At 44.9% G+C, this 27,690-nt stretch overlaps 1 protein-coding gene and 1 non-coding gene across 3 annotated transcripts; both read right to left on the bottom strand.

Moving 5' to 3' along the window:
• Positions 1-18,089: 18,089 nt before the first annotated feature.
• Positions 18,090-26,371, bottom strand: Maged2 (MAGE family member D2). Of its 2 annotated transcripts, none has more exons than XM_047535781.1 (13): positions 26,289-26,371; positions 24,731-24,804; positions 23,900-24,391; positions 22,979-23,287; positions 22,795-22,858; positions 22,489-22,568; positions 21,910-22,004; positions 21,006-21,085; positions 20,870-20,912; positions 20,491-20,553; positions 19,230-19,344; positions 18,404-18,840; positions 18,090-18,225 (listed from the first exon to the last, which is right to left on the bottom strand). In XM_047535781.1, exons 2-12 carry the CDS (start codon positions 24,773-24,775, stop codon positions 18,412-18,414), a joined length of 1,815 nt encoding a protein of 604 aa, XP_047391737.1. In that variant the 5' UTR covers positions 24,776-24,804; positions 26,289-26,371; the 3' UTR covers positions 18,090-18,225; positions 18,404-18,411. The 2 variants fall into 2 exon arrangements, with proteins under 2 accessions (XP_047391737.1, XP_047391736.1); XM_047535780.1 differs by lacking the exon at positions 26,289-26,371 and adding an exon at positions 25,659-25,749.
• Positions 19,517-19,644, bottom strand: LOC124972762 (small nucleolar RNA SNORA11). Its single transcript, XR_007106538.1, has one exon. It is a non-coding gene; the product is annotated as a small nucleolar RNA SNORA11 (small nucleolar RNA).
• Positions 26,372-27,690: the final 1,319 nt, after the last annotated feature.

The raw sequence follows: 27,690 nt of genomic DNA, 5'->3' as shown, positions 1-27,690 counted from the left end.
TTCAGAAGAATGACATTAAACTCTCATCTCACACAATATAAAAATTAACTCAAAGTGGATTAACTTAAATGAAAGGCCTGAAACTATAAAGCTACTACAAAAAACAGAGGAAAATCTCTATGACATTGGTCTGGGCAATGCTTTTTTAAATATGACCCCAGAAGAAGAGGAAACAAAATCAAAACAGACAAATAGGATTATATCAAATAATAAAGCTTCTGTACAGTCATGGATACAATCAAGGGTAAAGAGACAATCTGTGGAATGGTAGAAAATATTTTGTAAACTATATATCCTTATCAGATGTGTAGTTTATTTAAAATATATAATGTACTCAAACACTTCAATAACAAACAGAGATAACTCAAATTTTCAAAAGACATGTACTAATCAATGGACCTCAACAGACATTTCTCAAAAGAATGCATACAAACGCCTAACAGATATGTGACAAAAATTCTCAACATCACCAGTAATTAGGGAAATGCAAGTTAAAAGTACAAGGAGATATCACCTCACACTTCTTAGAATAACTTTTATCAAAAAGACAAAAGAAACAAATCTTCTTTAGGATATGGAAAAAATGGAACCCTTGTTCATTGTTGGAAGAGATATAAATTACTATAGCTATTATGTAAAACAGTATGGAGATTCACAAAAAAGTTTAAAAATGGAACTACCATGTAATTCAACAATCTCCCTACTGGTTATATATCCAAAGGAAAGGGAACCAGTATGTCAAAAAGGTATTTGTACTTCCTTGTTCATTGTAACACTGTTTAAAATAGCCAAGATAAGAACTTATCCTAAGTGTACATCAACAAATGAATGGATTTCAAAAAGTGGTACACAGTGGAATACTATTTGACCATGTATGTGACAACATGTATGAACCCAGAGGACATTATGTTAAGTGAATAAAGTCTGGCACAAAAGCACAAATGCTGTATGATTTCACTCCTGTGTAATCAAAAAGAGTTGATCTCATAGAAGTACAGAGTATAATAGTGATTACCAAAGGCTAGGGAGGGGTGCAGAGAGACAGGATGGGTAGAGGCTGATCAATAGGTGCAAAGTTACCGTCAAATAGGAGTAAGCATTTCTGCTGTGCTATTGCATAGGAAGTTGAATATAGTTAGCAATACTGTATTCTATATTTTCAAATGACTAGAAGAGTATAATGTATTATATATATTTCCAAATAGGTAGAAGAGAGGATTTGAATGTTTGTACCACAAAGAAATGATAAATATTGGAAATGATGGGCATAAAAATTGCCCTGATTTGATCATTACCTAATGCATATATGTATTGAAATATCATATCATAACCCTAAAACATGTACACACATGTACAATTAAAATAAAATAAAACTTTAAAAAAGAACGTCATTCTGCTATAATTGGTGTGGTATTCCATCAGTGTCATTTACATCAAACTGTTAAATATACTTTTTCAAATCAACTTACATATTTGCTAACAAGTAGTTTTACCAGTTACTGAGGGAATTGTTAAAAAATCTACTTAAAATTGTTCTTCTTCTGTTATTTCTATCAATATTTTATTATTTCATACCTATGATAATGGGTGCATACAAGTTTATTTACTTATTTTTTTGATAGCGGAGATTGAACCCAGAGACATTCAACTAGTGAGACACATCCCCAGCCATTTTTTATATTTTACTTAGAGACAGGGTGACTCTGGGTTGCTTATGGCCTTGCTAAGTTGCTGAGGCTGGCTTTGAACTCGAAATCCTTCTGCCTCAGCCTCCCAAGCTGCTGGAATTACAGGTGTGTACCACTGCACCCGGTTGCATACAAATTTATAAATGCTATGTCTTACAACTTAATTGATCCCTATATCATTTCAAAGACATTTCTTTGCCTTTGGTAAAGTCTATTTGGGTTGGCAATAATACAGGCGCACAAAATAGACTTTTAGTTTTAGCTTTTTAGTGTTCTTACATTTAAGGTCATCAATTTTTTTTTAAATATGATTAAGTTCTTTTTTTAAAAATATTTTCATTGACATGTGAGTTCTACTCATGTTTAGTGTTTAACACATGCATGGTTTATTTAATAAATTACTATATCTATTCATCCCATATGACTTTGTACCTTTATTCCTCTTTTCTTCAGATTAATTAGTATTCTACTCCTCAATTTTATCTCATGTATTATATTTTATGTTGTGTACTGCTATATTACTGACTTAATATTTGCCCTAAAAATTACATTATGCATTCTTGATGTGTTAGTCAGCTTTTTATCATTTTGACCAAAGTACCTGACATAAACAACTTAGAGTAGGAAAGATTTATTTTGTCTCATGAGTTCAGAAGTTACAGTCCATGGTTAACTTGTTCCATTGCTTTGGGCCAGAAGCAAAGCTGAACAGCATAGCAGAAGGACATGGCAGAGGAAAACTGCTCACCTCATGACAGTCAGGAAGCAGAGAGGGAGTAAGAAGAAGACCAGGGACAAGTTAGACCCTTCCAGGGTACAACATAGTGAGCTACTTCCTCCTACAAGGCCCCACCTCCTCCTACAGTTTCTACTACATCACATCTCAATAAAGTCACCAAATTATCTTTTCCTTATTTTTATGGGTGCATTATAGGTGTACATAATGGTGAGATTTGTTGTTACATATTTATACTTGCACACAATATAACAATATTAATTGACCAATATCACTCCCCACTATTTTCCCTTTCCCTTCCTTCCTCTCTCCCCTGGTTCCTTTCTTCTGCTGATTTCCATGAGATCCCTCCAACTTTATTTTCCTTTTTCCTTTCTGGCTTCCACATATGAGAGAAAGTATACAACTCTTAACTTTCTAAGTTTGGCTTATTTCACTTAACATAATGTTCTCAAGTTTCATCCATTTTCTTGCAAATGACATAATTTCATTCTTCTCTATGATTGAAATCTTTATAGCTCCATTGTGCAGGCATGCATACATACCACACTTTCTTTATTCACTCATTCATTTTGTCATTAAATCATTAATCCATCAATGGATTATTCCACTGATGAGTTCAGTGTCTTCATGATGTAATCACTTCCCCAAGCCCTTACCTCTGAAAATTGCTGCATTGGGGACCAAGCTTTCAACAAATGAATCTTTGGGAAACATTCCAGATCCAAACCATAACACTTGATTTAGTGTCTATCATAGTCATTTTATCACTTCTCACACAATGAAAAAAAGATCCTAAAATATTTTAAGTACATTGATTTATTTTATGCCGTCAACACTAATACTTTAATATCTTTTGCTTCTACAGGCTGTAACTTCCATGGCAAATAATATTGTTGCATCAAAGAGTCAGTATTCCTTCATGTTTATTCACAAAGATATTTTCCAAGAAACTTACATTCTTCCCACAGTCCACTTAATCCATCTGGATTCGTTTTACTACAGCCTAAAAATCCTTTCATATTTCTTATAGTTTGAGTTTGCTGGCAATAAGTTGTCTCAATATTTGTTTACCTAAACATGTCATTATTATACCTTCATTTTGAAAGAACATTTTTGATGAATACTAACTTGAGTAATTTTTTTTCTAACTCCCTTAAAGTGCATTCCATTGCCTTCCATTTTCCAGAGTTTATTTTCAAAGTTTAGATATAAGACTTATTATTGCTGCTTAAAGATAATATTTCTCTTTCATTGGGGGATCTTGAGATTTTTTTTTCTCTTAATAATAATTTATAAATAATTTCATGGATCTGAAATATACTTTATCTGCAATTAATGCAATTATTTCAACTTTCTTTGTATTAGCATGGTAATCTTTATCTCTTTCAGTATTTACATCCATTTATAATTAAAGTGGGATTATTGCAGACAACATAAAGTTGTTGTCTAATTATCCACCATGCTGACAGTTTTTATTTTGTTGGTATATATAAACCACCAATATTTAAAGTTATTTTTGGTATAGTTGTATTAATATTTTGCATATTTGAAACTTTTCTATATGTTGCCCTTATGCTTTATTCTTATTTCATTCCACAGTTTTTCCATTCTTTTTCCTTTTTTCTCTTTACTTTTCAGTTTGAGAACCTTCCATTGACATAAAACTTGATACTTTTTCCCCAGACTTTTATTGGTGTATTATAATTATACATAATGGTGGGATTTGTTGTTACATATTCACACACTCATGCAATATGCATACAATATAACAATATAACTTGGACAATATCATTTCCCAATATTTTCCCTTTCCCTTCTTTCCTCCCTCTACATGGTCACTTTACTCTACTCTACTGATATCCCTTTGATTTTCATGAGATTTTCCCACTCCAACATTCTTTTCCTTTTTCCATTCTAGCTTCAACATACAAGAGAAAATATGTGACCTTTGACCTTCTGAGTTTGGTTTATTTTACTTAACATAATGGTCTCTAGTTCCATCTATTTTCCTGCAAATGACATAATTTCATTTTTCTTTATGGCTGAATAAAAATTCCATTGTGTATATACACCATATTTTCTTTATCCATTCATCTATCAATGGATACCTAGACTGGATCTATAGTTTGGTTATTGTAAAGTCTGCTGCCATAAACATGGATATGCATGCATCACTGTAGTATGATGACTTTAATTCTTCAGAATAAATACCAAAGAGCAGTATAGCTGGGTTATGTGGTAGTTCCAAGCCTAGTTTTTTGAAGAATCTCCATACTGATTTACACAGTTGTGTTAATTTACACTCCAACCAACAAACAGTGTAAAAGTGTTCCTTTTTCTCTACATCCTTTCCAGCATTTATTATTTGTTTTCTTGGTGACTGCCATTCTGACTTGTGTGAGATGAAATATCAGTATCATTTTGATTTGCATTTCCCTAATTGCTAATGATGTTAAATACTTCTTCATATATTTATTGATCATTGATATATCTTCTTTTGAAGTTTACTCCTTCTTTCTTCCACTATGTCAAATCTCCTGATTAGCCCATCAAAGGAATTCTTCATTCCTATTACAGCGTGTCTTATTTCTAAAGCTGGGAAAACTGGAAAACCATATGCAGTAGAATGAAACTAAACCCCTATCCCTCACCCTGCACAAAATTCAACTCAAAATGGATCGAAGACCTTGGAATCAGACCAGAGACCCTGCATCTTATAGAAGAAAAAGTAGGTCCAAATCTTCAACATGTCAGCCTAGGATCAGACTTCCTTAACAGGACTCCCATAGCACAAGAAATAAAAGCAAGAATCAATAACCAGGATAGATTCAAATTAAAAGCTTTCTCTCAGCAAAGGAAACTATCAGCAATGTGAAGAGAAAGCCTACAGAGTGGGAGAAAATCTTTGCCACTCATACTTCAGATAGAGCACTAATTTCCAGAATATATAAAGAATTCAAAAAACTTTACACCAAGAATACAAATAACCCAATCAACAAATGGACTAAGGAAATGAACAGACACTTCAGAGAAGAAGATTTACAAGCAATCAACAGATATATGAAAAAATGTTCAACATCTCTAGTAATAAGAGAAATGCAAATCAAAACTACCCTAAGATTCCATCTCACCCCAATTAGAATGGCAATTATCAAGAATACAAGCAACAATAGGTGTTGGAGAGGATGTGGGGGAAATGGTACACTCATACATTGCTGGTGGGGTTGCAAATTAGTGCAGTCATTCTGGAAAGCAGTGTGGAGATTCCTTAGAAAACTTGGAATGGAACCACCATTTGACCCAGCTATCCCACTCCTTGGCCTATACCCAAAGGACTTAAAATCAGCATACTACAGTGATGCAGCCACATCAATGTTCATAGCTGCTCAATTCACAATAGCCAAATTGTGGAACCAACCTACATGCCCTTCAATTGATGAATGGATAATGAAACTGGTATATATATATGTATACAATGGAATATTACTCCGCCATAAAGAATGATAAAATTATGGCATTTGCAGGCAAATGGATGAAATTGGAGAATATCATGCTAAGTGAGATAAGCCAATCTCAAAAAACCAAAGGGTGAATGATCTCACTGATAAGCAGATGATGATACATAATGGGGGGGTGGGAGGGAGGCAAGAATGGAGGAAGGAGGAACTGTATAGAGGGAAAAGAGAGGTGGGAGGGGTGGGGGGAAGGAAAAAGTAACAGAATGAATCAAACACCATTACCCTATGTAAATGTATGATTACACAAATGGTATGCCTCTACTTCATGTACAAACAGAGAAACAAGTTGTACCCCATTTGTTTACAATAAAAAAATGACTAAAATTTTTCCCAAATTAATGTCAGACACCAAACCACAGATCCATAGAGTTCAGAGATTATCAGGAAGAATAAATGACAAAACAAAACAACACTGTAATGGTTAATTTGAATTGTCAACTTGATTTAATAAAATAAAGTTTTCTTTTATTTTTAGCGTTTCCATATTTCTGCTTCTTACATTAAACATCAGTTCTTCCATGTTGTCCAATCTTTTTATTAGAGCCCTAGGCATATAAATCATACTTATTTTAAATTCCTGCTCTTTTGCACATCACACAAGTTCAAATGCTATACTGATGTCTTCATATTGTGGAGCGGTTTTCCCTTTAACATGCTTTATAATTTTATGTTGAAAGATAAATCAGGTAAAAAGAAGTAAAGCAAATAGACTTTTAATGTGAAGTGTTATGTTATCCAACTGGCAGTTAAGATACACTTGTTGTTTGCAGTAGTTGTAAGGGTCAGAAGCTAAAATGTACACCATTGTCTATACTTTTTTCTCCTCTTTTGTCCTTAGCTTTCCTAAGGACTTCTTTCTTAAATAAGGCTTATAGTGCTTTCACATGTAGCCTCCATATATTATGCAATGGTTGAGTTGATGTGTTCAAATGCAGGATGAGAGGAACAATTCTATAATCCATTGGTTAGATCTCAGTCTTTTGGTGAGCTAGTGGCCCTGGTTATGAACTTCACAAAGGATCTTGAGACCCTACCCCTATCAGTGACATATGAAGGCTAAAAAGTTCTAAAGTTTGGTACTTACCTTTCCCTGCACTGAAGACCAGAGAGCTAGGTTGGGATGTTTCCCTTTACACAGGATAGCTGACTGCTAAAACACAACTTAGTAAGTCTTAGATCTCAAGGGTTGTGTGGTTGAAAGCTTTTAGGTACAAAGGTACCACTGTGCAAGGACACTCAAACATTATTATTCCAGAGCCTCAGGTTATTATAATTTGAAATGCTGCCTCCAGAATTTAGGGATTTAGGCACTAAATCAAAGTATCTGTGGTCTATGGTCCCAGAATCCTGATTCAAGGGAGACTGACAGGAGTGGTACCATACGAGAATGTATGGCCTCAGTACTGTATGAGTTCCCATATATAGTGACAGTGCCATATAATACTAGGCATTGGCATTATAAAATTTTAATTTACAACAAAACATGGCTTCTGCAAGAATCAGAATCTGTATTACCTAAGGTTTTATTGATTCACAAATCTAGGAACACATGGTGCTCTAGTTTGTAGGATTTACAAGCTAGGCACAAACTGAAAATTGGAAAATAGAAGCAGAGAGTCTCAGGGTTTCAGACTGCATAGACAAAAGTTAAAATGTTCCTAGAATTTTGTGGCATCATGTCTACATGTTTCCTGTTTGTGAGGTACGAGGGACCTGGAAAAGACCTGGACATAGGAGACCAAGAGTGATGGCAAGAAAAGATCTCTAGACCTAAAGACCTATTGCTACAAAATTCTTAGCATATTGGGCCTTCTACAGCCAGGACCAAGTATGATCCACAGGTCCTTTCTTATCTTGATACCAAACATGGAATTTCTCACAACAATAACAAATACCACATTCTTCTGTTCAGGATGGAGACCACAGGAGGCAAACCAATGAATAAGGTAGCCAAAAAACGTATGGGTAAAAAGTAAATAGACAAAGAAGAACTGTGAGAATGGGAGTAATCAGGCCCCTGTTTTCCTTCTGCATGACAGCCTGCTGTTTCCTTCCTAGGACTTCTCACTGTTTCTAGTTAAAGAGGCATGTGTGCAATTGTTTGCTCAATGTCCATCTCCCCCCAGCAGAACTCTTCTGTTCAGACCTTCATCCCAGGCCTTGCCCAGAGCTGTGGAGTGAAGGAGACTGGCTTGCAGCCCAGGGCTCCAAGGATCAGGATTTCTGTACTATGTGAGTTCCTGTCCGTGAGAGAGCTGGGCTTGCACAGTCTTCAGGGTCCCTAGGGACACTTTGCCTGGGCTCCAGGAACTGTAAGTATTGTTTTAACCTCCCTCAATAGAGTGAGCCTGGGGCCCAGCTCATTGCTGCCAAGGGCTGGGAATTTGCAGGGCCTCCCTCTCCTCCTAAAACCTCCTTTCTGCTGTTGCTGGGCAGAGCAGGAGGGGAGGAGGCAGCAGAGGCCAATTGAGCTGTGTGTGCAGAGGGGATTGGTTACACCAGGTACAAATGCCTTGGGCTGCCCTGGCTGCGATTGGCTGCTGAGTCTCTCCCCCTACTCCATCTCTCTCTGGCTCTCTCTGCAGAGCCAGGGGGCTGGACAAGCTGAGCAAAGGGGAGGGGGCCAGAAGGTCCCTCAGCACCAGTGTCTGCTCAGCCCAAGGTTGTCTGGGCTTGCTGAGGCTCTGTGATCCCCTGAAGCCTGAAGCAGGCCTGGCTCTGGGAGATTGGCTCATCCTCCTCTTTGCCCTCAGGCACTCTGTGACCAGAAGGCTGGACACTGGCTTCTCCCGCCTCACTGGGAGAGAGGAGATGGGAGGCCCTGGAGCCCTAGCCCTTGCCCCACTTTGAATTAATGCATAGGTGCATGTGTGGCTTCTGTCTCCAGGTAACCCTGGCTCTCTCACAGCTGCCCAAGGCATGCATCACTCACCCTACCATTGCCTCAGCCACCAGAGGACCCAGCTGGCCTCCTGTGTGACTCCCCTGCCTGGGTGGGGAGAGCTGCCGGGGAAATCACGCCACCTAACCTTGATCTCAAGCTAACCAGGCCCCCGCTTCCTCTCCCGAAACCTGGGGCAGTGCCCAGCTCACCACCCTCTCACTGTCCCCTCCACAAGCACCACACCCCGCCTTCTCAATTCAGGAAGAATGTGAAGAGCACCAGGACACACACTTGCGCTGCCCACCTGCCCATGGCCTCGTCCCCCTTCTGAAGACCACACAGTACTAACACAGACCCTATGCACTTAGGGATCTCAGCATTCTCTTTCTCCCCGTCTTCCTTTCACCATCTCCCCAACGTGCATCCCACTGGATGTTCCTTAGAATGTAAAATTAGGTGCCTTTCCCATCCATGGAGGTGACCCCTTGCTCCCAACCCCCCTCAAACTTCTATCCAGCCTCTTCCCTCCCTGCAGCTTCCCAGGCTCTTTAGCCTCTGGGATGGTCTCTCGCCTCCTGTTCACACCAGCAGAACCACCGGGACTGCTCCTGCTCCCAGCTCACGGGGGCACTGCTTTGCTCAAAGGCAGCGACGTGCTAGCTTACGCCCAAACTCAATTTGTGCATTAGGAATCTCACCAGACTACACCTCGCTGACGAGCTGCAGGGTGGACATTGACTTCCACTCCCTCCCAAAGCCTTTCTCCTTGGCATTCTGACAGGATCAACAGCTGTCCACATTCTCCTACCCATCTCAGGCCACTTCATCCAGTCTCTTTCTCTAGGACCCTTTGTCCCCTGTCCCTTTGCAGAGCTTCCAATATGTCAGATCAGAGTATGCAGAGAAAGTGATTAGGATTGTCTCTCGGTGGAGTAAACTAGTGAGGACAGGGGTGCCGAGCAGGCTTCCTGCTGTTAGTGGGGCCTGGCAACCTGAAGCCTGAGATCAGTGGCTGCTGATCTGGGAACTGCACTGACTTGTGGACATCAGGGCCCTGGCCTCCTGACTCCACTCATTCTCGCTGTGTGGCCTTGCTCTCTACCTTGAACCATACCACTGACTCTCCACCGGCGTCCCCACACCTCGTTCTTTGGCCCGGCGTGCCCGTTTCCCCACCACGACTGCCTACACACTTGCCGTGGACCTTTCACCCGAGTGAATGACGATGCTCTCAACGGACGCTGCCCCAACAGTCACTTCATCAACTTCCCGCCACACAGCCCTTCTGTGTTTTTCTCAGGTGGGGGCACCAGGATCGTGCCTCACCCAGACATGAGTGTCACCTTCAGTCCTGTGCCCCTCCTGTCTGCCACCGTTCCGGCCGGTTTTATCTGCTGGAGACGTCTCGGGCCACCCCACTGCTCCCTCCCAAACTAAACAATCTCAAATTCAGGGTTACTTTTCCTCACGTTCCCTGCTCTTTTCTGAAGGCTCTCCATCCTTGTGGCTAGGCCACAGCAAGCTACTGGGTCGCCATACACATGACCTCATAATGTGTTGCCTTGTCACGGCTCCCTCATCACCGACAGGACAAATTGTAGCTTCCTTTGCATGCCGCCGCAGGACATGCCAGCCTTTTTCTTATCTCTTACCATTTTGCATCTCAAATCCATGCTCCCTTGTCCCCAAGCCATTTCTAACTCCCTGCACACACTCAGAGATGTCTGGCTTCCGTTGCTTTCCCCCTGCAGCCCCCACTTTGCGGGCATGCCTTTCCCTTCCCTCAGGGCCCCCGCACGTGGCCTGTTTCTTGGGACTTTCCTCAAGTCCCAGGTCAGCCTTGACATCCTCCAGGGTGCCATTCCCCCTCATCTTGCTGCCAGCACACCTGTGCTGTCATGGAAAGGGTATGTCTCATCTCGTGTCGGGATTGTTTCCATCTGCTTGGCCACAGGGAAGAGGTAGGTCATGTGTGTGGAATCCTCCAGAGTTCCCTGCACCGGCCTAAACTGGAAATAACGCGATTAGGTTCCCAGGGAGTCCTGACTGAATGAGCAGTGAATGTACTGGGTTTGAAAGGTGGCACACTCAAGTAGGTAATGGGATGGAGATGCAGGGTTCCCGGCAGGTGGCAGGAGTCAGAGCTCACAGTTAATGGAGGTCCCGGTTGTCCAATTTAATGCCGATTCCCATCTCTCCAGTCTGTATTCTCACTCCAAGCATTTGTGGACACGGTCAAGAACCAAGCGACAGAGGATGTCTCCATGAATTAAACACACCCAGGTAGGTGACAGGAGGGCAGGTTATGCTCCTGCTGCCACCTGCTGGCAGCGTACCCTGAGCTCCTCCTCTGGGTGGATCCAGTGCATTCCTTCCTCCTGCGAAACAGGCTTGCCCTACCTCTGCACCCCTGCACATGCTGTTCCCACTCTGGCATGCTTTTCCCTTCACCATGTTCACAGACGTGGAAGCAATGCCATTCATTTTCCCCATGCTATCTGAAATGTCAACTCCTTCAGGAAGACTGTCCTGATCCCACCTTCTCTGGAAGCCCCCCCTTAGTCCCACAGACATACACACAGTACCTATGGATTTCATGCTCGCGATGCCAGATGTGATCCGACTGCATCAAAATGGGGAGACCGGGGGTTGAGGCCACAGATTTCTGAGTTTGTGGTGTCTGAGTACGGGACTCGCCTAGATTAGCTCTGCTGAGTGGAGGTGTGTCCAGGTATGAATGAAGTGGCTGGAGCAAAGCACAATATTCTGGCAGTATTCTGGCAGGGGAGACAGAGGAATTGTGGATGGGATGGAGTCTTGAAGGGGGATTAAGAGGAGGATGCTGACTTGTGGAGAAGGAGGAGAAAGACAGTCCCAGGGCAGCAGCTGGTCTGAGAAAATGTTCACACAGAGAAGAGGGGCAGGCTTAGGTGACCCTGGAGAAAGGTGTGTGCTGCGGGCTGGGGTTGTGGGTTCTTTTTGCTGGCAGCAGGGAGATGTGTGACCCAAAAGGCAGGCTGGGACCAGACTGCTCAGGCTGTCCCCATCCTCCTGGAAAGCCAACGTCTTGGATCAGTGCTCCACTGCTCTGATGCAGTAGGGAGCTCTCAGGGTGTCCACGAGCTCTCAGGGTGAGCTCAGAACCGAAGGACTCCCTGTTTAGGCATTGGCTCATTTGAAAGTAAAAGGGCCATTTCAGAGAATGAGAGACAGCAGGAAAGCCCAAGAGAACATGAGAGTATCAGAGCCACAGAAAGCATGAGAGACAAATCGCTGGCCAGTGGGTCACTTTGCAAACAGGCTGGCACTGAGTGGGCTGTGCCTCGGTCCATTTGGCAATGGGTTCATCTGGACTGTGATTCGATTCCTGTGTTTCCAGGTTCCCAGCTCTCTGGGGATACATGTGGGTCCCAGGGTGGGAAGCCTTGAGAACGTACATACCACCCTATTCTTGTTCACTAGTTTGCATTTATCTCTATGGAGACTCAGAGGAACAGTTGTAAAGAGCAGGGCATTGTGCAGACCTGTCCAACTTCAGAACCCATGTTCATTCCAAGTACCTGCACGTCCCCAATGATGTCCTCCATGACCACATCATACTGGACCATGAAGTCAGCCATGATGCCTGAGCTGGAGAAGGCAGACTGGTCTTGCAATGTGGGGCAGAAGATGATTCGGACACAGGTTGCTCCCTTCTCAATCCTGGTAGATGGAGGTGAGTCAGCCTCACCTGTATGGGAGGGGACGATTGGGGAAGGGTGGCATGGAAGACTTGCCACACCGAAAATCCAGGGATACACACAGCACAAGGGGCACCATCAGGGAAGGGTGAGAAATCCAACCCTTGCCACCACCCGCCTACATCACCCTTCCACCTGCCCCCGTGCCACATCCTCTCCCAATCCTGTAGCCAGCTCCTGCTTCTCCTCCTCCATCACACCCAGCCTGGCAGACCCAGCCGCCCTCTGCTCCCAGCACTGGCGGCCTGTCCCTCACTCACAGCCTCACCCTCCATGCTTCCCATTCTCTCAGGGCCAGACTCTGGAGGAGTGTCACGTGCCCAGCTCACCCAGAAGCCTGAGTTCCCTCCCAGAGAGGCAGTGTGGTGCCTGCTAGGGCAGAGACAGGCACACACAGGGCCTGGGTCTCCTCCCATCCCCGATTCTTCTGTGGGAAATAGCAGTCTAGCAACGTCCTCCTGTGCCATAGAATTTCATGTGCTTTCTTCCCCCCCTGCATCACGTGTGTGAATAAGCCTTTTAGCGTCTCATGAAATCACTGATGACTTTCTGGTCCCGGATGTTTGCTGAGCTGGCCACAAGATCAACTCTTCTGGAATTTTAGTCCAAGACAAGTGTCCATTTAGAAAGGTCTGTGTGCCTCCTTTTTCCCCAGAAAATGGAGACTTGGGAATTCTGCTCCCCCTCCTTCCTGCTACAGCTGTCAGGAAGCTTAGGGGCAAACTGAGCCCCCATACTCTCTGAGGCGCCTGCTCACATACATTCCCTGGGCTTCCTTCCTTTCAGAGCTCTTTGTTCTGTTTTATCCCCACAGGATTGGTTCTATCCTCTGTTTTAACCTTTAAGGGGAAGGGGGAGGGAGCTGCCATTTATAGCTTAGGGCTGAAGAGTCCGGGCGGCAACACTCAGATGGCCTTTGGGCCCAGCCCCCTGTTGCACCCTTGTGTCCTGGAGGTTTTATTCCCTGTTTACCTCAGTCTCCTTATCTAGAGCAGAGTGATAATGTTTGATCTCATTTAATCTTCACAACTCTTTGGGATGGCCATTACCTTCATCTATTTATTGATTAGCATAATGAGGCCCATAAAGGGACAAAAATCATCCTCAGGTCACACTGTTGATATCAGACAGATCAAGACTGACAACAGGCCTTCCTGCCTGACCTTAGAATCCCTGCTGCAGAGTTAGGAAGTGTCCCAGCCATTGTGCTTACCCCGAAAACCTGGACCTCGGGCTCCCTTCTGTTACCTCCAGACTGGCAGTCTCTTGTCGAGGTAGTCTCTGATCTGACTCCCACTCCTGTTCCTCAGAGTAAAGACAGAGACCACTGGAAGTGTCATCCTGCCCCATGGTACCATCTACACCTGGAGAATCTTGGGTAGAACTAGTCCCTGCTCTGCCCACACAGCCCAGAACCCAGTTGGATATGTGTTCATCTCTACATGTGTGTCCTGTATACACATATGTGCACATATGTGCATACACATACAACAAGTCCCACCTCCATTGCTCATGGGCAGTGCACCAATCCTGGATTAATAGTACTTTCCCAATGATTGTCACCACTTTCCCCTTCACTGTAGCTCTCATTCATGCAGCAGCTACCATGTATCAGGGAGTGATCTGGGTGCTCCACATTCACCATACAGAGTGACACTCACACAGCCCAGGCTGGTGAGTGAATGTTGCTTTTATCTTACATGCAGCATCCAAGGCCATAGAGGGGCAGGAATGTGTCCAAGACACACAGGGATCTACCTGTAAGGGCGGTGGTGGGTTGAACAATGTCTCCTACCTCCCAGGCAAGGGCTCCTTCCACCCTCGCACAGACTGCTGACTCATATCCATCATTAACTGTATACATAAAGTGCCTATATTTGTAGATATAAATGCACCTGCATGTATTTGTGCAGAGTTTTCTAGCATAAAGCATCTGTGATTAATTACACACCTATTCACAGAGGGAGAGTTGACCTCTTGCTCCTCTGGCTCCCACAGTCATTTGTGGTTCTTCAGTGCTTTCATTGCTTCCCTCCCTGAACTGGCCACGTCTTGGGAGCAAGAACACCCCAGCACCCAGCACAGGGCATGAAGACTGTAGTCACTAAGACATGTTGCTTGAATGAACAAATACACATCTGAATGTTAAGTGACAGATTAGGGTGCTGTATGGAGCCCCTGACAAACCTTGACTGGCATAAGCTCCTAGCATTTTGGAGCAAAATCCATGCTCTTTTCATCAAATAACTACTCTCCACTTGAGAAACAGTTCTGGCACCTGACACTTAATTCAACAACATTAAATTAATAGGCCCTGATTGAATTTGAACAAAGAATGATGGGATCACCAAGTGACTTGGCAAACTGAGCCACCCATCCTGGGGCTTGTGCCATCTAATCCACCAAACTGTAAATTGGGCAAGCAATGACAATGTTCCACCACAAAAGGGCAATGTTCTGTACAAGAACAGACCACAGTAGATCCTGAGGGCACACAAGTTACAGGAAGCACACCCTCCCTGTCATCCCTACTTCTGCCCCACTGCTGCCTTCCTCAGCTTATCTGCTAGGGTCATGTGGGAAGTTCCCATATAGCCAGCTTCCTGAAGCAGCAGCCCAGGAGCGTGGTTTGCAGATGGCAGATGACACCATATGATAACCAGGAACTAGCCCGAAGCTGATCTGTGGTGTTACAGTCACTCAGATGTGACCCTGATAGGAAGTAAGGAAGGGAGATCCTTCTAGGGGCCACACATCTGATTGATCTCTTTATTCAGAAAGCAACCTGGCCAGGAGCACTGATCAGTATGGATTAAGTCAAGCCAGTTGGTCAGAGACCAGGAAGGAATGAGATTGGAGGACTGATAGCAATAACGATGATGCAATAAAATACGTAGTGAGTATACATTGTGTGCAAGATATAGTTCTAAGTGCTTTGCCTACATATATGTTGAGACAGTGAGTAAATCTCCTAAGAATGAGCTGTGTGGGAGTATTTGTGTCCCATGTGCATGCTCACCAAAAGGACCACGACCAACCAGTGCAATCCTGTCAATTTTTCTGCAGATACCACAGTGCCTGTTCAATGAGTCAATGAATAGAATGGCCATAGAAGTGATGGATGTTATGCCTAGGTTCAACATGGATTTAACTGCACATTTAACTTTTAACTTAAAACATTGTCATTAAGTAACCCTGTGTTGAATAAAAAGTAAGATTATGCTTACTCTTTTATGTAAATATACACAGTAATTAGATATATAGTATACTTGTGGAACTCAAATTTCATGGATGGGACAACTGGGATAAAAAATGTCTAAGAGCTTCTTAGAAGGTGATAAATAGGTGAAGAAACTGCTCAAGGAGCTCTGCCCATTCCTAGCCAAGGCACATGAAACAATAAAGAATTATCTGGGATTTAATGAATGATATAAAGGAAAGACTGGAAATTGTGAGAGTCCATTCACATTTGGCATCCATGCTGATAAAGGTGGCAAACACAAGAACAAGAATCTGTCCCCATTTCTCCTGCCAATATTCCTTTTCCTCTTCCCTATCCCAATATTCCCCCAGTCGCCAGGGATCAGACTTGTTCTTTTCTTCCCTGTCTCACTGCCTTCAAGGCCCCACACATGACAAGTGAGGGAAAACCAATTCCTTGTCCTGTCAAGTTCTTTGTGGGAGGGATGAAGACTTGAGGAGTCCTGCAAGTCCAGTGGCCAGTGGAGGGTACAGAAGTAGGAAGGACAAAGTTCTTTTGTGATTGATTCATCTTTTATCAAGCACTTCGAATTAAATTATTACAATCATAGTCCCTGAATTCTTCACTATCCCTCATTACTCCCTATCTCCTCCACTTTCTAATGAACAGCACCTGGAAATGTGGGAGAACCTTGGACATTGTACCCACCAGAAATCCCTCCTAGGAGGCCAAAACTGCCTCTGACCTTGGGCACTACACAGCCTCCTGAAGCCACCATGTCCTGTTCATTCATGAACATCTACTTCTAGTGAAGAACACATCAGCAGTGAAAGCAGGTTTCAATTCACAGCAACAGGCAAAGAGCTGTCTCACTCTGGATAAGAGTCTATTTTTTTTAAATCCTGTTTCCTATTCAATAAACAATCTACCTTTATTGCTTCTAGACTCTATAGTAGGGAAGAGGTAGCCATTACAAGGGCCTCGTTGTTTGCTAGACTGGTTCAGTGATTAGGGGCCTGGTAAAGTATGGATTAGAGATAGTGAGGACTTCTTGGAGAGAAAGGTCTGGGGCAGTACAACCCAAAAACAAGGAGGTGAGTCTCTGACAGCATGAGGTCCCTGTCTCTTCACTGGCAGTGTAGCTAAGAGACCACCACCTTCTACCACAGGAGACTTTGGTACCTAACTCATACTGTTCTCCTCTACCCCAAGTCCTGCTACAGTCCAGGTGCTTTGACTATCCACATGAATAACCCAAACAATACTCTGGCCTCTCAAGCTATTGATCTCTCACCTGCAGGAACCATCTTCTCCTCTCCCCTTCAACACTCACTCCTCAGACCTAATCATTACCAAAGCTCTCTCTGTGATCCCCTTAAATACAATCAGCCCCCTAACCATTCCCCCAATATAACCTGCCAGTTTCCTCATCACTCCACTCTTATACACCAGCCACTCAGGGTATTTACTTAACATTATGCCCCCATTCACAGACTTCATTGAGACTCCTATCCATAGATTCCCACGTTGTTCCCCAATCAACCTCACACTCTTTATCCTTCTCCAAGCCTGCATAGGCCCCATGGTCCACCCTTCCAACATTCTGCATCTGTACATGTCAGGCAGGAACACAGTAGTGAAGATCTAGACCCATATTCACTGTCCTTGGGTCTAGATTCACTCATTCCTTATTCCAAATCCAAACAGAACTCAAACTTTGAAAGAAACCAATCTCATTCTTGGTTCATATAGCCCTGTTACTGAGCACCTTGCCATATTCTCCCAAAATTCATGTGTTTCATCTTCTATTGGGGCCTCCCTGTTGCTTGACATCCTTTCATAGTCCCCAGAGTCCTGTCTGAACAGTGTGTTCACCCAGGGCTTCCCACAACTCATTCTCTCTCACCTCAGGGACTGAGCTGTATGATTCAATGTTTAACTTTTCCCTTTCCATTGGTTCCTGCCCTGTTAAGTCACTCTCTCCTTCCCCAAGAAAATGGTTCCTTGTTCATGTATCTCTGTTTAGCTACCTATCTCACCCTTTCCTGTTTCATCTATATTTCTAAAAAGGAGAGTCTGTACATGATGTACAGTCTCCTACACCTCTGCTTTCTGCTCTAGATTTGCCCACCCCAGGGTTCCTTCTTTAAGCAAGTGTCTTCTCTGCCTATGACCCCCTGCAGCCTCTCCCAGAAAGATCTGCTAATCTTGCTCCCCAAAGCTAATACTGTCACCTCAAACTAAGCATAGACTGAAATTGAAACTTTCCCAATTTCTTTTAAAATGCGACAGCCCACCAAAAAATAAATGCAATCAACTCAGAAATGGCAAATAGATTTAATGCAGAGTGTCAACTTCTGTTGATTGATAGTGGCTGCCTAGAGTGCTGTTTTGAGTAGGATTCTGAGGGTGCACCCTTGGCTTGAAGAGAAAGACTGCTGGGATTAGGAATATCTGCAAACAAAAGTAAAAGAAAATTTAAAAATCAATTTATATTCACCAATCAGGAAGGAATAAAATGTCAAATGCAATATCTTCAGATCTCTATATCATTCTCAAAACCAGGCTTCATTCAGCTCCTCATCCCACTCCCATGAGCCCCAGCTGCTACCACCAAAACCATGACAGATACCTGAAATCTCACTTGTAGGAGAAACCACAGGCACCAGAACTGCCACTGGTGCTGGCCCCAGCTCCACCAAGGCCAGCGAAGAGCCCAAATGTGAGAGTGGCGGTCAGGCTGGCACTGGCACTGAAGCCACCACTGGCACTGGCACTGGCACCGGCACCGGTACTGGTACTGGCAGCAGCACTGGCACCACCACTCTCTTGGGCTTTGGCTTTAGCTTCAGCTCCCGCCTGGATCCGGGCTTTGGCCCAGGGTCCAATATCAGCTTCGTCCCAGTTGCAGGGCCCAGCAGCATTCTCAGAGCCAAGCCCAATGCCCATTCGAGCTCTAATCTCAGCCCTCGCCTTGGCTTCAGCTGCAGCCTCAGCTGCAGCCTTCAAATCTGCTTCCATTGCCTCACGGTACTGAGCTGCCCATTCCTTGGGATCCTTCTTTTGTACCTGAAATGGAAATAACCACGAGAAGAATCACAATCAGAGAATTAAGTACCTAGTATTTGCTAGGCACCACATTACATGCTATATGTAATAGCAATAAAATAGTTAAGCACTAATAGTAATTCTGCACCTACTATACTATTCCATCCCTGCACTGACACTTTCTAGTCCCATGACTGGAACATATCACCTACCAACCTCTATGAACCTGTTTTCTCACATGCAGTAAGATAATGTCATATCAGCTGTAAGTGCCTGCCTTCATGTCTGGAAACTAACAAGAGACTTCAGAATGTTTAGATATGAACTACAGGCTGTTCTACACACAGCCTTTCCCAGCCAGGGGCACCCCATGCTTTTGATATGCCAAGCTCAAGCAGCTCTCCAATTACCTTGCAGGCAAATTTCAGGACTTTCATCTTGCTGGTCTCATAGTATGAGCGCAGGCCCCAAAAGAATTCATACTCAGGAGGATTGCTATTGGGGACTCTGGCATAGTCCAGGTACCTTAAAAAGAAAGGTTCAAAGTTTCATTTCCATGTCCATCCAAGGCCAACCCATGCATGGACTGTACAGGCTCTAGGTGGTCACCTCCCAAACTAAATACTGCAGCTTTCCCCTTAGTATTGAGTCATCTCACTGGTCCTCTCTGAAAGTCACATGGAGGTGCAGAGGGTACACATGTAGGGCATTTGTTCATAGGGAAGCCACAATTTTTGTGCCCCTTGTCACAATAACCCCATATTCCTGTTGGGTGTGTTGTAAACAGAGAAGCATTCTTCAGGCCCCCTGCTCTGAGCACACCCTACCACAAGGGTTCTGAAGCCTGGCTGAGGCCCCTGGAAAGATCTATTATAGAAAATGACTAGAGAGACTATAAAGGAAGAAACAGTCAACCAAGAGCAGCCTGCTCTTTATATATTACCAATCATGTGTGTGTGTGTGTGTGTGTGTGTGTGTGTGTGTAATTGTGTGAGTCTTCGCAAGTTCTCCAAAGAACAATGTTAGGGTGGCTCTAACAATGTTAGAAAGTCAAGAGGATTGGACTGCAGGCCCTAAAGACCCTTTTACCAGCTGTTGGATATTCAAATAACTCCTCTTAGAGCCTTAAGTCCCTGAACCATAAAAGGGGATGGGAAGACATTCTGCAGGATATTTATGAAAATGAAATCAGATGACAAGTCATGTCACCAGCATGGTAACTGGCTACATGAAGTTTTAATGCTGGGGCATTTCTTTATGGAAATGAATTTCTATGAAGTTTTGCTTAGCACAGTAAAGTGAACCAAGGCATTGGAATCAAGACCTAAACACAACTCTTCCATTTGATATTGGTGTAACCCTGAGCAAATGACTTCACCTCTCCAAGGATGAGTTTCCACAACTTATATAATGCTGTTAGTGATAATCCCTCCCTTGTAGAGTTGTCCCCAAGACACATGAGAGTCCACATAATAGAGCAGGAAATACACAATGCACTTATTCCCTATCAATGCCCCCAAAATAAGCTACCAGCTGCACACATACATGCATTCACACACATACACACATGTGCACATATGCATATAGAAATTTACTTATGATGCCCTCATTGCTCAGTTGTTACAAAGGCAAAATACATGGAACACACCAACACTAGCCAAAGATACTTACTTCTGCTTCACAAACTCATCAGTAATGAGCTTCTTCACATCCCCAAAGAGTGAGTGATGTATCCTGAGAGCAGAAGAAAGACAAATAAACAAACAAATCAATGCCACCAGAACAGTGGCACTTCCCAGACATGGTCAGAGGCATTTCCAGTATAGAAAACAAGTTCACCACAGGGGGAAGCTTAAGAGACAGTGAAAGAGGGAACAGAGTTCAAGACCATTTGCCCATCCACCCAGGTCAGAACCCTGGATCTTCTACCCAGCCCAGCACCCCCCCCACCGCCTGCTCCACCAGACCACCAGGCTGATGCAATCCTGGGACCGTCCTCTCTTGCCAAAGGACAACACGGACAGCAACCGCTGAGAGAGCCCAATCATACCCAGGGCGCAGCCCCAACTTGCGCAGCACCTCCCAGATGACAGCTGCAAGGGGAGGCAAGAGGGGACGGGGACAGAAAATGAACATATGGAATTCAGAGCACAGCCACCCATTAGGCTACATGCCCAGCCACTCACCCTCACTGGACCTATTTCCATTCATGAAGATGATGCTAAGAAGCACCATGAGGAGACCCAGCTTGGGTGAGTCCTTGGTCCTAAGGAAATAACAGGACAGAGAAACTTTATGTCCAGAAGCCATGTTCCAGCTCACTAGGCTACCCTCTCCTAGATTCCTCAGATAAGGGAGAATTCTTTCTAGTCTATGTTTCCAGCTCATGTCACCCCAGGCAAGTCACTCAGACTCATGAGCCAAGGTGTCCCATTCAGTAAAGTGGGAAAACCACATCCTATCTCTATCCCAAGTTGCCAAGATGGAAGAACACCTGTCACAAGTTGACCAGGTAACAGCACAGGTACCCAGTCAATGTGAGTCCTTTCTTCTCCCAGAGTCCTCAGACCTGAGCCAATTCTAGGCAAAGCCCCAGTGACAACACTCCCCATGATCTTGGAGAAGTTCCCTGCTCTCTCCAGCCTTCAGTCTCCATATCTAGGCAGTATGAAATAAGCACTATGCACAGATGCACGCACAGCATATCCAAACCGTTCTTGCCCTTGGAGCATCAAGATCGACCCACACCAGGAGGCCCTCCCATGAGAACCACTCTGCCAAGGCCAGGCCAGTCATTCAATAGGAAGAAAGTAGGCAACAATAGGCCTGCTTTCCTGGGAAGCTTCTGAAGAGGTGAGTAACCTAACAGCAAGAATGTCCCACCCTAGGCTCCTATGCTCTTCAGTCAATCATAGTCTTGTACTACTACTGTGTGGAGGACTCTGACCATGAGTGGGAGCTGGTACAGGACTTTTTAGGCCCTGTCTTTCCTGACTCTCTAAGAGGATGTGGTTAGAGAGGGCAAGAAAGAGGTAGTACAATGGATGAAAGCAGAAGCCCCACTCCAACCCCATCCCTTTTCCAGCTTACGTTCCCAGTATTCCTGCATCTGTGGGTTCTAAGGTGCTGAGAAGAATGTACAAGTGGTCATTCTTATCAATTTCCTTCAACTGAATCCCAAATACCTGTGGATGGGAGAATATCTTGTGAGATCACAAAATTCAGTTTCTCAGGCACCATGCAGCTAACCATGTACCTAAGGGTTCCGTGTGTGTGTGAAAAATCAGTGAAATACTGCTCGCAAAGCACACAGCTAAGTGCCCAGCACAAGTAAACAAGCAATAAATGTACTCTTGTCATTATCTTTGTGATTAGTGGGAACCTAGGGAGAAAGGTGAGTATCTGAAATATACAAAAGTATATGTCCAGCAGAGGACAGATGCCAGGACTAAGTTGGGTGGATTGGATCTTAGCTGTGCTTTCACCACTGACTTGCTGCATGACCCACGGCTGGTCTATGCCCCTCCTTAGGCCACTGTCTGATCATCTTCCCAGTGATGAGGATCTATTAGTCCATCTCTGTGGTTCCCCACCCAGAAGAGACAATGTGTACCATTGTTCCATTTAAGGTTTCCCCAGTCTACCCATCCCCCAGGCCTGCCCCTTCACCTTCTCCAATGAATAGCCTGCTCGTTCAATGATTTCAGGGTACACATCAGTGTATTCTTTGATGATGTCCTTCAGCATGTCTGCAAGGGGAGAGTGTTGCCAGCACCTGGGCTAAAGAGATGCCCCATGCCCAAGCTACTGACCCTTTGCCAACCATGCCATAGGTGGCATAACCAGGTTCTAGCACTGCCAAGTTAGAACTCTGGGAGGAGAGAGATAGGAATGTAAGAGTGAGGGATCAGTCCATGGGAGAAAGGGCAATGGAGGGCAGAGCTTGGGGAAGGGGTAAGGTTAGTAGGACTCTACCTGAGCGTTTGATGGGAATCTTTGTCTGGTCTTTAGATAATAGGTACTTCACCAAATCATTTGCCTGGAAGAGGAAGAAAAGATGAAAAGAGCAATATAAGTGGGCAGAAAAGCTGAGAGGTTAGCAGAGAAGAGGGCAGCCAAGGCAGTGGAAAAAGCAGGATGGAAAGGGTAAAGTTCTTACCCTCCCTTGCAAAAGGGCAACATCTCTAGGTGGTGGTGCTTCAGGCTCCTGGGATGACTGAAGTTTGGCAGCTCTACGGCGGGCCTTCCCCCTGCGGGCTTTAGGTGACCTCAGGGAGAGCAAGGCTCTCCGGGCCCAAGCAGCCAACCGAGTTCTTGATGCCCTACGGGCCCAAAAGGCTATGGGCCCCCTTGAGGCCCTGCGGGCCATTGAGGCCATCAGGGCCTTTGAGACCCTTCGACCACCTGTGGTTCCAGAAGCCTGACTCTGATCACTATTTCCATCCTCTTCCCCATCCAGATGTTTCACCTGCATAGATAGAGAGGAAGCTCAACACCACCAAGTGAAACAGGTTCTTTCTTCTCACCCTATTTCTTCCAGGAACCACCCCTAATCCTGCCCCAGTAATAACAGCCTAACTCACTAGACACAGTCCTTACAGAGTGTTGGGTTTGTTTCCCTCACTTCCCGTTGGGAGTTTCATCCCCACAGCAGACCAGGAACAAACCAAGGGTGGAACCTGAGTCTTTTTCCTCTTTCTATGTGCCCCACTGGCTCCATGTGTACCATCATGGACTAGTTTTATCTCTAGGACTCAGTGTCCTTCTTTATAAAACTGAGACTATAAGAATTACTTTCAATATTTAATGAAATAACTTATATGAGTGTGCCTAGTTCGGGACCTAATGCATGAGTAATTACTATATAAATATAAACTGCATCACATTCAGATTGTAACTACATGTATTCCTGTCTCATCTCCCCACCAGTCTCTCTGAAGAAAGGAATGATATCACAGTCTTCTCAGTGTTCCCCATAGCCTTGATGACCACAAGAATCTTTCTAAATGTTTGTAGAACAAATGAACCAAGTGAGAAGAAATGAATGGAAAAGCAAGGGTGGTGACTGCAGAAGTCTTACCTTTCGGGCTTTCTTGGCCTTGACCTTGGGCCGAGTATCCTGATTCTCCTGAGCCTGAGCAGCTGCACCCTCAGACTCAGGTTCATCTGCTGGAGCCTGAGAGGCAGCAGCCTCAGACTCCAGAGCCTTTGTATTGACCTTCGTATCAGCCACACAGCTGACCTTTTTGGTCTCGGTGGCAGGCATTGTTACAGCCTGCAGGTCAGTATTCTGTGTCTTGGTGTCAGCTGTTGGACTTTTGTTTTCAGCTGCCAGAACCTGAGCATCAGTCAGCTGGGTGGTAGGTGAGGCCTGGCTGGTAGCTGACTCCTGAGCCTCTGAGGCCTTTGAGATCTCTGTAGCCTTTGAGATCTCTGTAGCCTTTGAGACCCCTGAGGCTTTTGGGACCTTTGCAGCCTCTGAGGCCTTCGGTGTCTCTGAGACCTCCAAGTTCTGGGTCACTGTCAACAGGGTCTGCATCATGGAGCCACTGTTCTTTTCCGAAGCTTTAGCCTGCAAGAGGAAGCAGGGAAGCTCACTGACCTTCTCCCCACCCACAAGTGAGCAAATGGCTCCAAAATTCCAAGGCCACACTTCTCTGACCTGTATGGGCTCCTACTTGCTGTGTGTTCTGACCACCTCTGCCTCTCCTTCCTCTAAGCAAGAACTTACGATAGAAGAGGGGCCCGCCCACCCTCTCCCTTTCTCCCTCCCTCCCTCCTGAGGGAACCCAGGCAAGGAAGTGGGTGGAGAAGGACAAGTGGGATGGGAAGGGAAGTGCCAAGGGATTTGGAGCAGCAACAGGAGCTGGAGAGGAAAAGCAGTTGCAGAGAGGACAGAAAGAGGCCTTACCTGGAAACGAGTTGGACCCACACCACTCTCGCTTGTGTCAGACATGTCTCAAGTTGGCCTGGCAAGAGCTGAGCCTGAAAGGGAAAAGATCTGAGTCAAGTAGGGAGCCCAATGAATGTCCTCTCCCTTTTTGCCTCACCTTCCCTAGGGCCCCAATCCCAAAACCCTCCCCCACCCCCGACAACTCTGTTCTCAGATACAGAAATCCAAAGACTAGGTCTCAATTCTCTGCAGCCGCACCCTCCCCTTCTCCAGGAAGATGTGCCAGCGCGGCAGCTCTGGGGACCCCGCCCCTTTTCCCAGTGCACCCCCCAGCCGCAGGTCGACAGTGCGCATGCGCGTCTGCAGCAGGGCCCATCTCAGCCCCGCCTGCTTTCCCAGCACAAGCCCTTTCTTTGATGTCCACCGTGCACATGCGCATTCGGCAGCTGGCCCTTCTCGGTGCTAGCCTTTCTCACACGCCCCTTTCTAGCGATATATGATGCGCATGCGCAATAGTTATGCTTTCAGTCCAGCACCCAGCCCCAATACACGCCTCTCTTCAGGTCCGCAGTGCCCTTCAGTCCCGCCCCCTCCCCAACAAGGCTCTCTCCCAAATTGTCGCATTGTCTGGTGGTCCCCGCCCCTCCCCTAATCACACCCACCCCACCAAGTCCACAGTACCTCCTGGTCCCGCCCTTTTTCCTAACACGCCCCCCTTCAAACAGGGGCAAAACACATCTAGGTCCCGCCCCTTTCCTATTACACCCCCTCCTCAAATTGAACTAGTGATTCCATCCTGGGCCCAGCCAAATTGGGTCCAGTTCCCTCCCTTTCCAGCCGGATGGATCCGGTATGATCCGGTCCTTAAGGCAGGTTTTCTCCAGATCCTAGAGGGTGGGGCCGACCCCTAGCGGGCTCCCATCCAAAGCTGGGCCCCACTGCTCACCTCGTCCTCCTACAATTCCCGAGCGCGTCCACTCTCTCCAAGCCCCTCCGAAACTCGGAGACTGCCCTCCCCCCTCCAGGCCGGAAGTGGTCCCGCCCCTTTCCGCCTCCCTAGGGGGCCTCCGTCCCAGCCTGTCTGCCCCTCCCCCGCTCCCTGCTCCTCATTCCTTATCCCCCCTCCCTATTCCCTCTGCCCCGCTCCCTACTCCCTAATCCCCCATCGTATTTCCTATTTTCCCCACAGAATTCCCTATTCCCATTCCTTACATCCTCTTCTGAGTTACCTATACACACCCTCCCCCCAGTATTCCTTAACCCCTCTCTGCATCCCGGACTCTCTTCTGTGGATCTCCACTCCTCCTCAGTATTCCCTTCACCCTTGTATTCCCTGTCCCCGACCCGGCATGCTCCGTTAGCCGCTTTTCTCCCCTCCTCCGCTAGTCTCTATTCCTCAGTCCATATACAGCCTACTACTTTTATCAATCGTCCTTATTGCCTTCCACCCACTCCAGGTCATCTCTGCTCCAGCTGCAGTGGTGCAATAAGAATTGACCACCTGCCTTTCTGTGGGTTTGAGGGGGTTGGAATCACTGTCTGGCCGCCAGAAAACCCCAATCTCGACGCCACTCACCTTGTCCTCGAGCGAGTCCGGGATGCGTCTGCCCTCTCTCAGTCCCTCTCCGAAGTCTCAGCCTCCTGGACTAGAGCTGCAGACAGCCCAGCCCAGCCCAGCCCCTTTCCGCAGCCCCCTGCCACCCCCCCTCGCCTTCCTCGGGGGTGGGGCAATGGGGCCCCGCTCAGGGCTGTCTGACGCCAAAGCCCATGTTTATGCCACTGTACCAGGCTCGGTCTGAAGCCCTTCCAACCCAAACCACCCCCTGAAAGCGAGTCATTCATTGAATTTATTTATTTTTATATCTTTATTTTTTCTTATTACAAAGGTAATGTGTTAATGTTGTCAAAATTTGAATAATGCAAAAATATGTAACAGACCAATGAAAGGCCACCCTTAACTCATTTCCCCCAAAATGCCACTATTAACATTTAGTTACTCATTCCTCTAGATTTTTTTTATTCATTTACTAATTATTTGGGTTTTCTCCCCACACATGGTACACTATACTTACTGTTCTGTGACCTGTTTTTTTCTCTCCAGATATGTTTAAACATCTTTCCCTTAGTGCACATTTTTCTTAACAACTGCATAATCTTTTCCTTATCCCATAACTTATTTAACCAGTCCAGCATTCAGACATTCTGATTGCTTCATTTTATTCCTCCGCTATTGCATGTAGAGCTACAGGATACATCCCAAAATCTGTATCGAACTCATTTTTTGTTGTTGTTATGGCAATTTTTGCTAACACAATTGCTATATAACTCAAATGATACAAAGTGTATCAACATTTCAAAAAGTACACAGAATAGCATTCCCACCAACAATGTCTCTTGTGTTTTTGTGTCACATGTGACAAACATTTTTCATGTTACTTATGATATACAAAAGGATTTGCTGTACAAAATGTTTAATTATTATATAGTCAAATATATCACTTTTCCCTTTATCATGACTGGCTTCTTTTTTGCTTTTTTGTTTAATTAATTTTTATTAATGCATTATAATTATACAAGTATTTGGATTAATTATGACATATTCATACATGCACATAACAATTTGGTGCATTTCATTCCCTATTACCTCCCCTTAACCTTCCCTCCTCCCTCCTCCTGGTCCTTTCCTTCTACTCTACTGGTCTCTCTTCTATTTTCATGAGATTTCCCACACTTATTTCCTCCTTTTTTCTCTCTAGATTCCACATGTGACCCTTGACTTTCTGAGTCTGGCTTATTCTGCTTAACATAATGCTCTCACATGCCATCCATTTTCCTGCAGATGATGCAATTTTCTTTTTTATGACTGTATAAAACTCCTCTGTGTATATCTACCACATTTTCTTTACCCATCTGTCGACATGCACCCAACTGATTCTGTGACTTGGTTATTGTGAATTTCGCTGTTATAAACATGGGTA

The sequence above is a fragment of the Sciurus carolinensis genome, chromosome X (genome assembly GCF_902686445.1).
Source record: "Sciurus carolinensis chromosome X, mSciCar1.2, whole genome shotgun sequence".
NCBI classification, from domain to species: domain Eukaryota; kingdom Metazoa; phylum Chordata; class Mammalia; order Rodentia; family Sciuridae; genus Sciurus; species Sciurus carolinensis.
The sequence above is the reverse complement of the archived record's forward strand: the minus strand, read 5'-3'. Positions and strand labels throughout refer to the sequence as shown.

Excerpts from the sequence above, each read along its gene's own strand:
- Maged2 (XM_047535781.1), bottom strand. The coding sequence starts at position 24,775 with ATGTCTGACACAAGCGAGAGTGGTGTGGGTCCAACTCGTTTCCAG. Across the intron at positions 24,392-24,730 it reads TGGGTCCAACTCGTTTCCAG|GCTAAAGCTTCGGAAAAGAA; the intron begins GTAAGGCCTCTT and ends TTCCTCTTGCAG. Across the intron at positions 23,288-23,899 it reads AGGCCAAGAAAGCCCGAAAG|GTGAAACATCTGGATGGGGA; the intron begins GTAAGACTTCTG and ends CTATCTATGCAG.